Source organism: Falco cherrug, chromosome 1 (assembly GCF_023634085.1).
Source record: "Falco cherrug isolate bFalChe1 chromosome 1, bFalChe1.pri, whole genome shotgun sequence".
NCBI classification, from domain to species: domain Eukaryota; kingdom Metazoa; phylum Chordata; class Aves; order Falconiformes; family Falconidae; genus Falco; species Falco cherrug.
In genome coordinates this window covers 48,911,028-48,927,141 of record NC_073697.1, presented here as the reverse complement: position 1 = coordinate 48,927,141, position 16,114 = coordinate 48,911,028, and the positions used below count along the sequence as shown (strand labels likewise).

At 38.5% G+C, this 16,114-nt stretch overlaps 1 protein-coding gene across 4 annotated transcripts in view; it reads right to left on the bottom strand.

The window, feature by feature from the left end:
• The window catches only part of DOK7 (docking protein 7), a 78,567-nt gene that overhangs the window by 49,914 nt on the left and 12,539 nt on the right, over positions 1-16,114 (bottom strand). For 3 of the 4 annotated variants that reach the window (XM_055700677.1, XM_055700681.1, XM_055700694.1), the window contains 2 exons: positions 9,393-9,512; positions 1,653-1,760 (listed from right to left, as the gene is read on the bottom strand). In XM_055700677.1, coding sequence (XP_055556652.1) covers positions 1,653-1,760; positions 9,393-9,512 — 228 coding nt within the window. The remainder of the gene's footprint in view (positions 1-1,652; positions 1,761-9,392; positions 9,513-16,114) is intronic. The other variant, XM_055700686.1, reaches the window with a different exon arrangement.

Here is a 16,114-nt window from a genome sequence, read left to right as displayed (position 1 = left end):
CATAATTTTGTAGGTATTAATCTTCATTGATTTAATTAGTTTTAAACCATGGGCATTAAGTTGCCAGATGGGGTAGAAAGGGGAAGGGTCCACTGCAAATTGTCACCTGAGCTTCTGATGTTACTAAGCTATTTCTATTCTCAGCTGTTGAGGGAAAATTTTAGAACAATTCTCCTGCTCTTCATGGAGTAATTCTTGATACATACTATCACAAAATAGCTATGTTTACCCTGTGAAATCTAATTCTTTCTTTTTCCCCAGTGCCCCACTGCATGACACTGGCTCATGATCCCTGAGCAACTCCTGAGATTAAATTATACAGCTGTCTAGACAGAAGGCACAAATTATAAAAATATGTGTAGTTCTCAGCAGCATTCCCAGAAGAAATATACTTGTTAAATAAAAGTTCTTCTGCTTACAAAAACATCTTTTTTATTTCAAAAATAAGATTGTTGAATTTATTTGAAATCACTTCTCTTAGACAACTATTTCAGGCACTTCAAAACTCTGGAAGGAAAGTCCTCCCTGTAGAGCTACATGTTCTCCAAGACGGTGGCAGAACCTACATCTCCAAATTTAGGCAAATGTCCTCTGACCAAACCTACAGGAACAATCTTGTTGTTATAATATTTCCCATAAACACAAATATTTAATTTTCATATGCAAAACCCAAACAATAGGAAAACCTAGGATTCCTCATTCTCTGAGGATTGTAACATTCTTAGGAGAATAAGGGCATACATTCAAGTAATCTCAGGCAGGGCATGTATATGAAGTTGGCCCACGTTTTCTAACCACAGTGGATAAAGCAAACAGGCATGCTTCCCCATCAAGTCTCATTTGTTTTCCATCACTCCAGTCAAGTCCAATAGTTATATACTAACTAAGAAAAACCTCAGGAAGTCTCAGCAGAATTTAGTCACAAACCACATTACTCAGCAGTGTCAAGACTAAAGTAGCCATGGACATATACAGAAGCACATAATTAAGCTCCTGAGGATCTCCACAGGGGCATTTTTAGGCTTTAGAGTCAAAAGCAAGGCACATGTTTTGAGGACATAACTTCTGCTACTAAACAATTCAAATGGCAGTTCAGGGCAGAGGCCCTTTTACACTCCAGTGCTAGAGAGCAATTCTACTTTGATACATAACTCCAGAAGGGACATGCATAGATAGTACCACAAAGAGCAAGAATATTAACAAGAATAATAGTTAGAACCAAAGCAGAGGAGTTCTAGGTTTTAGTACAAAAAATGTGCTGTAAGCCTGATGGGTGAACTATACAAGTTAGTCCATCTCATGGGCTGGAGTGAAGTACATAAGCAGATACCAAACCTGATGCAGCCAGTTCTTTTGAAGTAGCACATGCACAAATTCAGTAGGACTCAGCATACCAAAGGATCTTCCTGCATTAACAATGTTTGACCCAAAACTTGCACTGGTCAGTTGAAAAACTCCAGTCTACATCAATGGACTTTAGGCAATACTGTTAAAGAACTGCCCCACAAGCAACAGCAGCCAAATCAAATGTCTTGACCATTTCTCTATTATTTTTCTTTTAAGTTCACCATCTTATAATTATCTACATGTGCTTATTTCTAAAGCCTGGAAAGGAAGGAACGCCATTAATTTTACTTAGCTAAATTTCTTACCTCCACTGCCCTGGCGACTTGTATGGGACAGCAAGCTCAAGCGCTTTTCTAACTGCAAAGCTTCATGAGCCAATCTTTCTTCTGAATAGGCTGGATTTGTACTTGGATCTTTGAAAAGAAATACAAAATAAATAACAAAGAAGCAGCATGGAAAATATATAAAAAGAAGGAAAGAAAAAAACCACATTATTTTGTTAGATATTCTTATGTTCCTGTTTGATCTACTACTACAGGAAGGGAAAACACTGATTGGAAAATGTATGGGACAATCTGCCTTCAAGCACATCCTAGAGAAATGCTACATAAGTTATAATTTTAAGCTTCAAAGACTTTCAGAGATTATATCCAGTGTCTGTAAGAGTTACCACCAGGGACAGAACCCTGAAAAGCACAGCGCCAAAGGCAATAGCTAGAAAGATAATTAGCACGTTGCAGGTCTAGAGCAGTTGAAAAGTAATGTGACCAGTAAAACGTGTCCTGACTTCACTGAACTCATTGGGAATTTTATCATCAAGAAAGACCAAACTTTTTATGCTACAAATTTACAAATCTACATCATAAACTCAAGAGTCATAGTGATAAAACTACCTGACACCTTGCAATCCAGATCACCTATTTACAAAGACATTACTTTCAAGCTTCATGTTCAGAAGTCAGAGATAAAATAAGCAGCCTGGTGGCTCTCTGTCTTCATGTTTAATACAAGACAAGTTAAAATTATAAAAACCACTACTAAAATGTACTGTCAGGGATTTTGCCCATACATTTTAGTCAGTTTGCCATTCCAGCTGAAATTACTTCACAGAAGAAGTCTCATTCTATTCCAATAAAAGGAGAAATACCAGGAGTTATACAGAATGTGGAAGAACTTTCATCAGTAAAACAGGCCAGTTTCCTCTAAACCATTTTTTTTCCAGCCAGGCACAACAATAAAACCAGATGTTGCAAGTAATCATAACCATTACCCCAAGAGAAATCTTACAGGTGTTTTCAAACAGCACTGACAAGTGTGTCATGCCCAGCAGTTGCAAAGGATATGGTCTGCTAACTTGTTCCTCATCAGAAGTTTCAGTAGCTTGTATTAATTGCATAGGGAAGGTAATTAATGACAGATAAAACAGATTAGCTTCCTCAAGACTGCTGTTCTTGTATATCTCATCAACCAAGTAGTAGTAGCACACCACAAAAACATGTGATTATTGAATAATTTAATAAGGGGGGGGAAACGATGAAAAGGGCTGTGGTTGAGTTAGTAAGATAAAAAACAGTTGAAATGATGAAAGAAAAGTTTCATTTTCATCCCAGTTTTAAAAGACTTGGGTTTGATGTTGTCAAGACAGCAGTCAAAGCAAGCTCACACCAGGGGAAGGAGCATTACCAGGTGAGCTGAAGCTCCACAGGAGTCCCTACGTTATTAACTACCTGAGAAACCAGCTGCTACATCTCTCCTAACCATATTAACTTTCTGATCTGCCCTGGATAGGTCCAAGTGCATCACAGGAACAGAAATGACAATGCTGAACCTTCTTTCCCATGTGGAGGGGGTTTCCTTCTAGCAGTCTGCGATCTGGATCTGGATAAGATTAGCCGAACAAGCCAGAAACACACATTCCTTCTATAACAGCATATATTGGAAGGCAAAGATGTTCTAACAGGGACAAGGCAACAACACCTGTGACAAACAGAGTCTGTGACCTCTGTGTCTCCCAGCTCAAACAGTGCTCAGTGCTTGGTGTCAGTGTCTGACACCTCCCCAGCTTAGGAACAGAAAAGAGGGCTGTTTGGTATGGATTATTTTGTTAGGTCTCCATTCCTATTTCTGATGCAATATAACTCATATTAAGCACCGACTTGTTCAAACCTGTGGAACTCAGACAAAACCCCCAATGCTTCCATATGGACCTCTGCCAAAAGAAACACAAAATTTGGCCACCAGTACCTATGGTGCAACCCAGACAGGTCTGTGCAACTATCTGCTCAGTAGCACATAGTGTTACAGGCTGCTGCCTGAATCTATTTTTTAATGTCCTCTGCTCCAGTTACTCTGCTGTATGTAGTTAAATGCCCTTATGCCCAAAAAGGTTCATCAAAGATGTTCTACAAGGACTTTGCGTACAAAGTTGGCATAACAGATGAGCAAATTAGTCAAACCAAGATGTGACAGACACTAACCCTTCCCAGAGCAAAGAACTACCTGTAGGAAAGAGACTTCCCACTTTCCTCTGAATATGATTACTTCATAAATACAGATTTTCAGACTGTTACTAGGGCAAATCCAGAACTATTAGGTTTTTAGTAACTAATATCCCTCTTACAGACAGCAAAAGATATAATTAAAAAAACCCCAACAAACTGGTCAAACAACTGATCTTGCAAAAATGGCCTGTAATAGAATACAAGATCGGGAGGCAGTTTGCATTTCACATGTTCACTTGCTTCTAGAAGCCAAATTCCCTATCAGCTACACAGCTACAGAACACAACAGGTTTCACGCAACAACATGAAATCTCTAGACACAGGATTGACAATTTTTTACTTAAACTTCCCCTTAAGGAATGCCTGTGTACAAGAGATATGTATAAAACTGGGTTCATAGTTATGTGCTGGGACCTCTCATTGGCATTTTGTGGAAGATTGATTAGAACCCTTTCTCAGCAAGTACTAGGAAATATCTACAGAAACAGCTTCAAAACTTGCCAAACATATATAAACTTTAAGTCTTAGGCTTAAAAAATAACTGTCCATCAATCTTACTGAAATCTTTGGTTTGCCCTTAATCTTCTCTGCTAATAAGCAAGACTTCTATGGAAAACACACACAATACTATGCCCCAGAAGCAGCAGATTCTTATACCAGTATGTTTGGTTACAGACTACCATGCACTAATCAGGTTTTGCTACAAGATCAGACTAAGGACTGAAGTCATTGGCAGCCACCTTATAGAGACCAGTCCTTATTGGAGGGCTTAACCTATGACTTCCTGTCATATGACTGTAGAAATATGGCCTAAAAAATGATAAAAACAAAGGGTTTTCAACAGTAAAGTTGGATTTGTCGGCATGATCCTATACCTTGAGCATGCACAATACAAAGCCTCTAAATAACTGTGTAGTAATTTGCGGTATTACTAATTCAGGAGGACAGAAGCAACATGACTAGTACCAAGGCAGCTGTCCAAGGAAGTTCAGACAACTACTGTCCACGCAACATCCATCAGTATCTCCAACTCTCAGAGCAATTAGTACCTTCATTTCCCAAACTCCTAACAAATGTGATTTACTGCTACTTGTTTGATTTACTCCCACGGAATCTAGGCATTCACCCAGGTCCTTCAATTATGGAATTGTTTTATCATTTTCCAAACAACAATGGATCCCTTGCTATGAAGAGAAATCTTTTGTGCAAGGCAGTCACTGAAAACTTCTTAACGCTGCTTTGGAGCAAAAGGGAAGGATTACATGAAATCTGGCTGGACTAAAAATGCCTCTGATGGAGATTTTATTTTTGTATTACATTGGTGGATATGCATTTAAGCCACATCAGCTGCTCATCGTGGGAGATTTTGAATACTTTGGTAACATACAAATAAAGTGTCACAGTAACTCAAATCTCTAGGTTTGTTCAGTAAGCACCTGTCAAGAAAAGTGTTTTGTATCAAGTTAAGCCAGCAGCTACCTAAGATATGCTTAATTATATGCATCTTTAAAATGCAGCATTGGTTAATAACTTCATTAAACAAAGTTAGGTAAGTTAGGCTGAACATCTCTCCTTTCTTTCTTCCTGTAACTCTAGGCACATTTGCAAATCAGGCCTGGACCCTCACCTTCATGCTAACATCTCCACACCTTGTAATATGTCTGGAGGAATGAAAAGATGTCCTAAAAGTTTGAGGAGAATCCACTTGGTACAGATACTGCAGAAGGCAGCCACAGAGCTGTCTTGCAATGGCCAAAGGTGTATCAAGCTTCAACAAAAAGAAAGAGCATCAGATAGATCCTCAGCAAGCAGCACTGCACACTTTCATCAGTCACAAAGCAGTCTGAAAAAGCTTCCAAAATTAAAAGAGAGCATCAAGACTATGAACATAACACTTTGGGTCTTTCAAGCCTGCAGGACTAGACTGTCCTGTAGCCTTAGCCAGATTTAGAGAGTACTGATCTGCCCACTGATCAAAGACACCACCGATCAGCTATTGGCCTTTGCCATGTTCAAGTTTGGCATTCAAGATGAATCTTGCTAGTAAAAAGAAGGAATTCAAAGCACACATGATAAACAAACATTTCTCAAATAACATGCATGCAAATTCAGTATAGATTACAAACCATGCAATCAGTGACCCATTACTAGTTGTCAATACCTAGACTTCTGTCAAGACAAGAATATAAAATTCTTTGGTCTGTTTTCTAAATATCTTTTCAAGGCCGGGGGTGGAAGAGACTATGCAAGTAGTCAGTTACAGCAATTATTTTCCAACTAGTAGCTGGGGAAAAGAAGCCGTTCTGTCATTCAAGTCCTTTATTTAAAATGCTACATATACCTCATGAAAAAATATAGATACCTACACTACCTTTGCATTCCCACTCAGTGTCGTATGTCCTAAATTTGAGACCTGATCCTGCAGCTTTTAACAAATCAAAACCTCCATTCTACTAATGGAGCTACCAATGAGTATTTTGGTACAATTTTGCATAATTAATGGACTCCCAAAGTAAGTACCACACAGTAATAGACTGCAAACCATCTAATGTTATTGTCTTTTTCCATTTTATTTCAGATATACATATACTAGAATTATTTTTATCATGAGAATATTCATATTCATTTGATATCTATTCCTAAAAAGTCACAGAATAATTCAGATTGGAAGGGATCTCAGGACTTCTGTAGTCTAACCCGCTGCTCAAAGCAGGTCAACTATAAGAGATTAGACCAGAGATTATACCTTGCAATGGTCACTCAAGTTTATGCTTCCATTGCACAGCATTTTCACTACATATTTTATAGATGACATAATAAAATACATACAGTAATCATATATCCAAACTTTTAAGGAAGTCAGGTATATTTTTTAAAACCACAATCCTGAAAAAAAGGTGTGAATATTGAGTACTTGAGCAAATATCCCTTGCACGTGCAGTTTACAGGCTCCTTTTGGACACCGGGCATTTTACATTTTTTAAAGAATCACTACGGGAAGTAAGAAAACTAGTTGTTTTTCCGTCCTCTTCAAACCAGTCTCTACCATTTCCTATTAATTTCATGCTACCACTTAAATATTTCAGCACTCCACTTAACCATATGGTTGAGCTGTTTGTACCTGAAACCACTGGCTTCATTCATTACCCTTTTTCCAAAAACAGACCAAGCAGATGTTGACAGCATAACATCGCTGGATTCTATTTGTGCTGTGGGTGCTGTTATCCAAGAATACTGTCAATGTGACATTTTTTCACCACATTACATTCTTTTCTCTGTACAGCTCCCCTTGGTGTATTTTCCTTTCTTGAAAATACTAAAGAGTTATTCAAGCATATTTAAGTTGGAAAAGTACAGGCAACAGCAAGAAGCCAAATTTGAGCAGCAAACTGGAGAGAAGGCTGCTTCCTATAAATGATTTTAAATTACACAGAAGCAGAACATTGCATACATAAAGCACAACTGAGGCTGCGTAGAATTCTGCATTGCATTAAATATGAGTAACAGTGACTAGATGTTTCTAGGTAGAATCCCCAATCTGGAGCTTTTGATCTAGTTACCTGAGGTGTGCAGATGATTAATCTATTTAATAACTAAGCCTTTCAAAAGGTTGAGTGAATTTCAATACTCTTACCAGATACACTTTACAGCTGGTAAAGGCTTGACCTTTTCAAGCAATACAGTACATTCTGTGTAACAGCATACCTGATACAGAAATCCATTTATGCGTGAATCACTAGTATTGTACATGTGCACGTGCCTTAAACAGGTCTGTGCAAGCTTCTGCATAGGATAATAAATGAAGAACATAAACCATAAAAATGTTCTATGAAGGGACATGTACATAGGGGGTGACAACAAACTGGAAGAGACAAGGGTAAATATACAGGGAAATATAAGTCAAAGGGGTCAAAATAGCATGAAAAAGGAGCTGCAGAGCAGTCTGCAAGAGTATGAGCACAGTTCCCTGCAGACACTGCTCCTGTCTAGGGAAACAAGGTGAAATAAAATGGCTGAGTACATCTTCACCTCATTTTATCAGCAAGCCCATCAAGCACAGAAAAAAAAAATTAAAAGATCTCAGAAAAGAGGTCTTCCCTTACAAAAACAATACCAAATCATCCCCAAGATACTCCACAGCCACTTTCTACACATCAGTGAGGTCAGAGCGCTTGAAGGAGGGAAGGAAATGAGGTATGTGGCTATGTATAACAACCCACAAATGCCAGAGATGGTAACGAAGATGCAAAAGCAGATTTACTTCTATATGCCTCTAAAAAAAGATTTTTCAAAGAATGTGCCATCTAAAATTAAAGTTAAAAAAATAGTAATAATAAAAAAAAAGACAACAGAACAGTTGCTAGTAGGCTTAATTTTTCTGGACAGAAATTTTTGTTAAATGCAAGATTTAGGACTTGTATATGTATAATGTTTTAGATATGCAGAAAAATATGCATTCAATAGCAAAGCTTTAAGTTGACACTGTTTTTTGAGTTTCTGTTGGCTTTTTCATTGTTTGCTTTTTTTTTTTACACTTAGTTTGAATGCAAACACAGACCATCATATAAGCAGAATGAGGTTTTATTTCCCACTATTCTGCTTGATTATTTTATTTATTTCAGTCTTATAACTATGGGAAAGAAAAGATGAACTGAGCCTTGTGTCTGCTGCATTTACCTTAACTAACATCATAATTTATTTTCACAAGTTTCACATCCAGATCTAATCTTTTCCATCACATCTCCTTTCTACAATTACCTTAATCTTATAGCAGCAATAAAACTCTGTCAAACACCTATTAACTGCTTAGCACTTAAATAGAAACTCTATTTCCCATCCTTCACCATTCTTGCAGACTATTCCCACTATATCCCACTGCCAATTCACAGATACTTTTCTGCAGCCTCACTTCCACACTCTTGCCCTGTTTGACAATCATTCTGACTCAGTTTTTCTTTCTGCTAAAGTCAAAAGGTAACAGAGCTTAGTAGGATGCCATCTAATTTCTTCTCTGAACATTACAGCGCATGCAGTGTTTACCATGGAATAGGAAAAGGAATTTAATCCTTGCACATCAGAAAAGAAGCCCAAGCTGCAAAACTGAATTATGACGTGGAATCTGATAAAGTTTTCTAAGGTTGGCAAGACCTAGTTCTAAGTGATTTGGATGAACTCAAAATGTCCCAGAAGCTAGTTTTCCATTAAGCTATTAAAATAGTAATGCAGACATGGATCCAAGTTGAACTGTGTAAGTTTAAAACTAATGATTAGGGTTCCTTTCAATTCAAATTGCCCTATTTTAGTACTGTTAAATGAGAGAAGGCTAAAGTTAGCAGTATCACCAGAAATATGAATGAGCTAGAGCAGCAGGGGGAAACACGGTACATTCAACTGATAAATCTGCACTGTGACATTTCAGCATGAAAAAAACTTTGCACTTTCTACACCCTTAGTGTCTGCAAGCTGTTCTTACAATCACAGCAGTAAGTGCTAGACATGGCAAGTTCCTACTTTGCTTGGTTACTCTATACTTCCTATATTAACCTGGTAGAACTGGACGCAAACCAAAAGGGCCTTTTGTCGGGGAGATGCCACGGACGATACAGTCGAAGAGAAAGCTGATCTGCTCTCCTTCAGCACAAGAAAGGAAAAACACACCAGCCCCTGCAAGAAAGCACAACATAAATATGCATTGTTCACCTGGATACTTTAGAAATATATTTAGCTGAAGCTATTTATAATATAGCAACCAAAAGAGTATTAATTGCAAGCCATGAAAAGATATCAACAAGACACGCTCTTCAGAGAAAAGAAATAAAAAGAATTCAGGTCAGCACACACACACCATCACAACCTTACACATAAACTCAACAACTACCTAATAATTTATACTAATTCTCTGAGATTCAGGCACTTTGAGCAATGCAAAATACAACCCGTATTCTCAATAGTTGTCTGGGTATTTTAATCTTATTTACCCCTAAAATTTTTTAGAAAAAAACTTAGCTATGCAAGTGTCAGGGATACTTAAAGTGTCTTCATCTAAATGAACCAAGTTCATTCTACTTTTATGTAATTTTAAGCAAGAGCAGCTTTTTATATCCCAATGAATTAGGATTTGGTTATATTGCTGGATTATAGTATACATTTTCCTAGACTAAGTCCTATGTGTCTATTATTAACAGAACGTAACACAACTCCACAGGTTGTCATCAGATCTTTACCCTTTGCTCTATTCTGATATTTTGCTTTCCATTCATTAAGAATAGCCCCAAGCAAAATTAGAATGAGAATCACTAAATAAACAAACAAGTTCTGAGCTGCATGATATATGGCTACATGGACAACACATAAGACTAGAAGAGCTCCACAGAACATTTTATTTGAGAATTCTCAGTCCAAATACTACTTACAACAGAAAAAAAAAAGAAAAAAAGAAAAAAAAAGAAAAAAAAAAAAGAAAAAAAGATCTTAAAACACCAGGCAAAAGACCACCCCAGTAACTAGTGACTTCAGGAAAAAGAATACAATAACCATACACAAAAGGAAATTAAATTAGTGTATAGGTCTTAAGAAGTGCTGCCAGTTCACCAGAGCCATGCACACCAGAAAACCAGTACCAAACCTTAGACCTGCAGTAGTTTAGGGACCTGGGCCCCTAAACTGGACAAAATTGACTTCTGCATGTCTCTAGCCAATTCTGAGTCACACACATATTTGCCAGTTTTATTCAAAGCAGCAAAAATAGTCCTGACCGGAACACCTGCATTCCCATCCCTTTCTATACATACTCCCTGCCATATCCAACAGGATATTCACATTTACTTAAGCAATGGATACACTTCTGACTGCTTGACAAAGGGCTATGGGATTCAAACAAAAGGGGTAATAAAGAGTGGACCACAAACCAGATTAACTGTTTTAGTAAATTAGATCTAGCCAGCAAGTAGTAAACCAACCACTCCAGGAAAAGCATATTCTGGTCCACACTCTTCTCTCATTCTCAATTTATGTCAAACCTAAGTCTCTGCCTGCTCTGCTTAAATCTAGTCAAGACAACATTGTTAGCAGCAGCTTCGTAACTTGATTCGTCACTCCACCACGTTTGTTCCTCTTCAGACCTTACTGATCAAAACTTCTTCATAAATCCTCTTCCTGGTACAGTTTATTTCATTTGGTGAACTGCTATAAATTCAACTGGAATTAGAATTCACTCGCTACTACAAGTCAAAATTCATACTTAAGGTCTGGCTTGCCAGTCATTTCTGGAGTAGAAGGTCTCAAATATATTACTTGAGACTAGGGCTAGACAAATATTAAAACATGAAGCTATGTTTAAGCAACTGAAAAAAATGACCACACACCAGCTTATGAAACTTAAACCAGAAAAGCCTACTTAACTCTACATTCCTATGGTATTGTTTTCTATTACTGTTTTTAAAAACAAGTTTGTCCCACATTTCCTCATGGCACATACACACCCCCTGGCTTCAGGATCAAAGACCATCTAGGAGATTACAACACTAATCACACAGTCTGACAGGTCTGCAAGTTTCTGGTGGTGACTCACTCAGAGTCTTGTCCCATTTCCCCTCCCCAGGAGATGCCAAAGAGTCTGAGAACACTGTACTAGAAGAAGCTGGGTGCTAAGTATCTATTCAGGAATGATTTGAAATTCAGCTCTTCCTTTGAGCTGCCTCCTCCTCCCCCCACAGAGCAGAAAGAACCTAGGGTAATCTGTTTGCCTAATCTTAGATGGTATGACTCTTCCCCCATGAATCACACTGATGCCAGAAGCCACGCCTTTCTTGACAGAGCAGGGCAGCACAAGGCTTTGCTGGACTCTGAACACATGACCTTCCCATCCCATGGACAATATGTAAGCAGGATAGAGACAACATAACGGAGGACAATCATATCTCAGGCACAGTGATATACTATGTGGCTTGGTAATTCAGCAGAACCCTACACATCCATGTTGCCATTCAGGAAAAGAGGATTCCTCAAATATTTCTGTACATGAACAGTACATCTGGGCTGCTTTGTTCTTTTACCATTGTGAAGAGTCTTACTTAAACTCCTAAGAGGCTCTACAAGCCTTTGACTTTAATGCGGGGGTCCTCAAACTCTTTAAACAGGGGGCTGGCGCGCGGATGCAGTGGCAGGCAGTCATCTGCGGCTGCTTGGTTTCCCCCCCCAACCCCCGGCGGGGGGGTTTGTAAATACTGGGGGCCGGATTGAGGACCCTGGGGGGGGGGCATATCCAGCCCACGGGCCGTAGTTTGAGGACCCCTGCTTTAATGGAAACAAAAAAGTAAATGCATGCACACAAGCTGGCTGCTTAACTCAAAGATTAATTTCTGCAAAGAACTATCACACATTTGGAAATCCCAAAAACAAATGTGATAGCCTTTAAATAGCTAGTGCAAACAGTGGATGCAAAAAACCCACATGCATACAATATTTCTTTGTGAATTCTGTTATTCACATGATCACCATAATTGCTGATTGACTCTCACAAGAAACATTTTCTTTCTTGTTTCGCTAGGTAGAATTAGACTGTAAGGGAAGGAAGAAGGCTGGGGGTCCTTGCAAAAGACATCAGATGAGATGAATTAATAGGTAAGGCTTAACTAAGTTATGTTTTTAAAGCATACATAAAAGTCAGCAATTACATTTTTCTGCTTTCTCGAGAAAGCTGAGAAATTCACTACTAGAAATTACACATCTCAGTCATGTGTTGGAACAGATTCGGTGCACAAGCATTTGGAAGCCAAGGAATATGTGGTATGCATCACTGTAATACCATGCAGCTGTTTACTAGACTGAAGAGCTCACTCACTCATGCTCTCCATGGGGTAAGAGACGGGGAAAAGCAGCCTGCAGCCACTTGCACAAGGCTGAAACACTAAGCCAGTCCTCTGTGGCAGTTAGAGCATCGTATCGTCTCCCAAACATTAAAAGAAGTTGCCAATTTCATAAAACTTCCAAGTATTATTAAATCTTGCTAATGCTGATTTTCACTCAACATATTAAAAAAGCAAACCCATGGGCAAACACACCCTCAAAATGCACAATAACCAAAAATTACTTCAATCTCTGTACTGTGTGTGAAAGCAAGGAGGAACAGTCAGTCCCTTCCCATGAATTATTACTCCTAACAGGTGCCAGACAACACTAGAGCCTGAAGTCTAGAGTTAGAGCTACAGGACAGGTATGAACCACAGCAATCATCATGTTGTCCAACCAGTATGTCTTAATCCTGACCTTGAGCAACCCCCTTTAGGAAGTGTCTCGGGCTGCTTTTCTCTCTGCTGAAAATGACAATAGGTGTCCCTATTACTGCCAAATAAGACATGGGCACAACTACAAGAACACTTGCTGTCTGCAGTAGGAGACAGCAACAGAACAATATCTGCACATAAACAGAAGTTTTAACCTATGCAACTGTCCTGATTTCAGCTGGGATTAATTTCTTCTTAGTAGCTGGTGCAGTGCTGCGTTTTGGATTTGGTGTAAAGACAATGTTGATGGCACACACTGATGTTTTTGGTTGTTGCTGGGTGGTGTTTGTACTAGGTCAAGGACTTCCTAGTTTCAAAGGCCTTGCCAGCAAAAGGGCTGGAGGGCCATGGGAAGCTAGGAGAGCACACAGCTGGGCCAGCTGACCTGAACTAGCCAAAGAGGCATTCCATGCCACGGGACGTCATGCTCAGTATATAAATGGGGGTGTGGGGGGTAGGGGGGGGGGTGGTGATGGAGGGGGTGGCTGGGGCCAGCAGATCATTGCTTAGGGCTAGGCATCAGTCAGCTTTTATTTTATTTCAATTATCAAATTGTACTTATTTCAACCCTCAAGTTTTGCATTCCTTTCCAACTCTCCTGCTCACCTCTCCAGGTGAGGGGGGAGTGAGCAAGTGGCTCTGTGGCACTTAATTACCAGCTGGGGTTAAACCACGACAGCAACCCAGAATCTTTCAAGAAATTCCAGATATTGCCCCAGTTCAACCACCTCTACCACTTCTAATTTTCAAATAAATTGCCATTTGCTATAGGGCTTCTCCTCTCCTTTCGACCTTCCAGATATGCTGGTAGCCACTTCCACTATTTCAGAACAATTTTTAAAAGCCACTTGCAGAAGTCTCAGAAACACAGACATACAGACAAAAAGACAGAATCACCTAATTTCATAAAACAATCACAGAACTACTCCTGCTTATCCTGCAATAGCAGCAGCAGTATAATTTGTTCTTTCCAAGGACACCAAGAGTTCTACAAGTTCCTCTTTTCTAGGAGATGCTGTTATAAAACAGAAGGCAGCTTCAAATTGGGTTCTGGAAGCTAATTCTGAAGTAGTTGAACATTGGAGAGCCTGAATTCTCACAGCATTAACATACCCTTTGATTACCTTACTGAAATTTTTTCACACTACCCTCCAAGTCAAGATCCTCCTGGCAACTGGTGATTTTAATCAGTGCACACTAATTGAGCTAGCAACTTAGGAAAGCGAGAGGCTCCTTTTTTCAGCCTGTTCCTCTTAAGTAAACCTCTCAATCGACTCCTAGGCCCAGATGTGTGGTTTTTTGCAAATGGTATGTGTGATTGAGCTTCACCTACTGAGAGGCTGGAGGAGTCAAATTTGGCCCCAGAGATGTACTTATCTGCAGCTGTCAGAAGCATAAGAAAGGATTTTCTAATCTCTAGCAGTACAATTGTGATGTTAAAAGCAAGAGAAATTCAAAACATAAATGCTTTTTTTTTTTCTATTTTAGAATAAACTGGTGTTAACTGCTTGAAAATGCACCTAGATACAATGTTTGAAATCTCAGCATTATCTCATATGATTTTCCTCTACTTGGATTAAGCACCAAAGCCTTTGGAGTTAACAAAACCTGTACTGAGCAACTAATTAAAAAACATAATTAAGTATTTTATATTTATGTAAAGAATTGTGAGGAAGCAAGAAACAGCAAGCTAAAACAGATTCATATCCTTTTAGACCTTAGTCCTACCACAGAAATACCCAAAATTAAGCTCTGCTTCTGTTTGGGGCTTCATGGGTTTTTGTGGAGAGAAAAGGCAATCTAGCCACATGATCATCAGTTCCTTTAAGTGAAGTATTTAATATAGTGGTATTTAAAATTGAAATTCACTAATCCTCTGCATTCAGAGCTTCATAGGAAGAAATGAGGAAAGATATGGTTTAACCTGTAGGAAAGTAACATTAATCATAGTCTGCATAATACTGTATGTTTCTATAACAAGATAATGGAGAATGCTTTTGTTTAAGAATCAAAACTTCTGTAATAACATACCAGGGTTGGTTAGTTGCTGTTTTTTTCCCTGAACACTATTTGTTTGTCCTATTTCTCAAGAATTTCAGAGCAATGAGCTAAGTCAGACACCTGAAGAAAGATGATCTTTCCTTTACCATCATTTTACTGTTAAAAATAACCAGAGTCATATTTTTATTTAGTGTCTATTTACAAAAAGCATTTTCTTCTAGTGGCAGCATTAAATATTTAGACTAAACACATATTTAAATATCATTATGCCTGCAGATATGTCTAAGTACTCAGTTAAGGGCATCAGCTCCTTTAACAGGACAAGCTTCAGCTCAATATGGAAAAACTGTTTCCAACCATGGCAGGCTATTTTGCACCAAAATGAACACATCCTTCTTCCCTTCGACTGCACACATACAGGGGAACAAGCAAAAAACACCCTTTCATGGCAACTGAAGGTTCTTAGCTATCAAAGCAGATATTTCTTAAGGAAAAAAAAACAAACAAAAAAACCCACCACACATTTAAAAACCACATTAATATAATGCTCAGCAATGTAGTGGGACCCTTTCCAAAATACTCATCTGTAATTCTGGTCACCTGTAACCAAAAAAAAATTAATTCATACTTAAAAATCAGGAACGTAGGTGAGCTACCGAAGACCTCCTATATCTTACCAGGAAGATATATAGCTGAGTTTCTTTAATGTAGTAAAAGTGACAGAAAGCATAAATAAATGCTCTATCAATATTTAGGGAGGTAAGGGAGCAGGGTGGGTCACACAACTACAACAACAACATTACACTGAAGGACAACGTTGGTACAACAACAATCTAGGGTAAAAGAACACAAATTTAGGCTGGAAATTTTAAAAATATTAAAAAGATCAGAGATACAAAGAGATCTACAAAACTCAAGACCACATTTTAAGCCTAATTCACACTTTAATTCTTTTTAATTACAACATTACAGAGACATTAC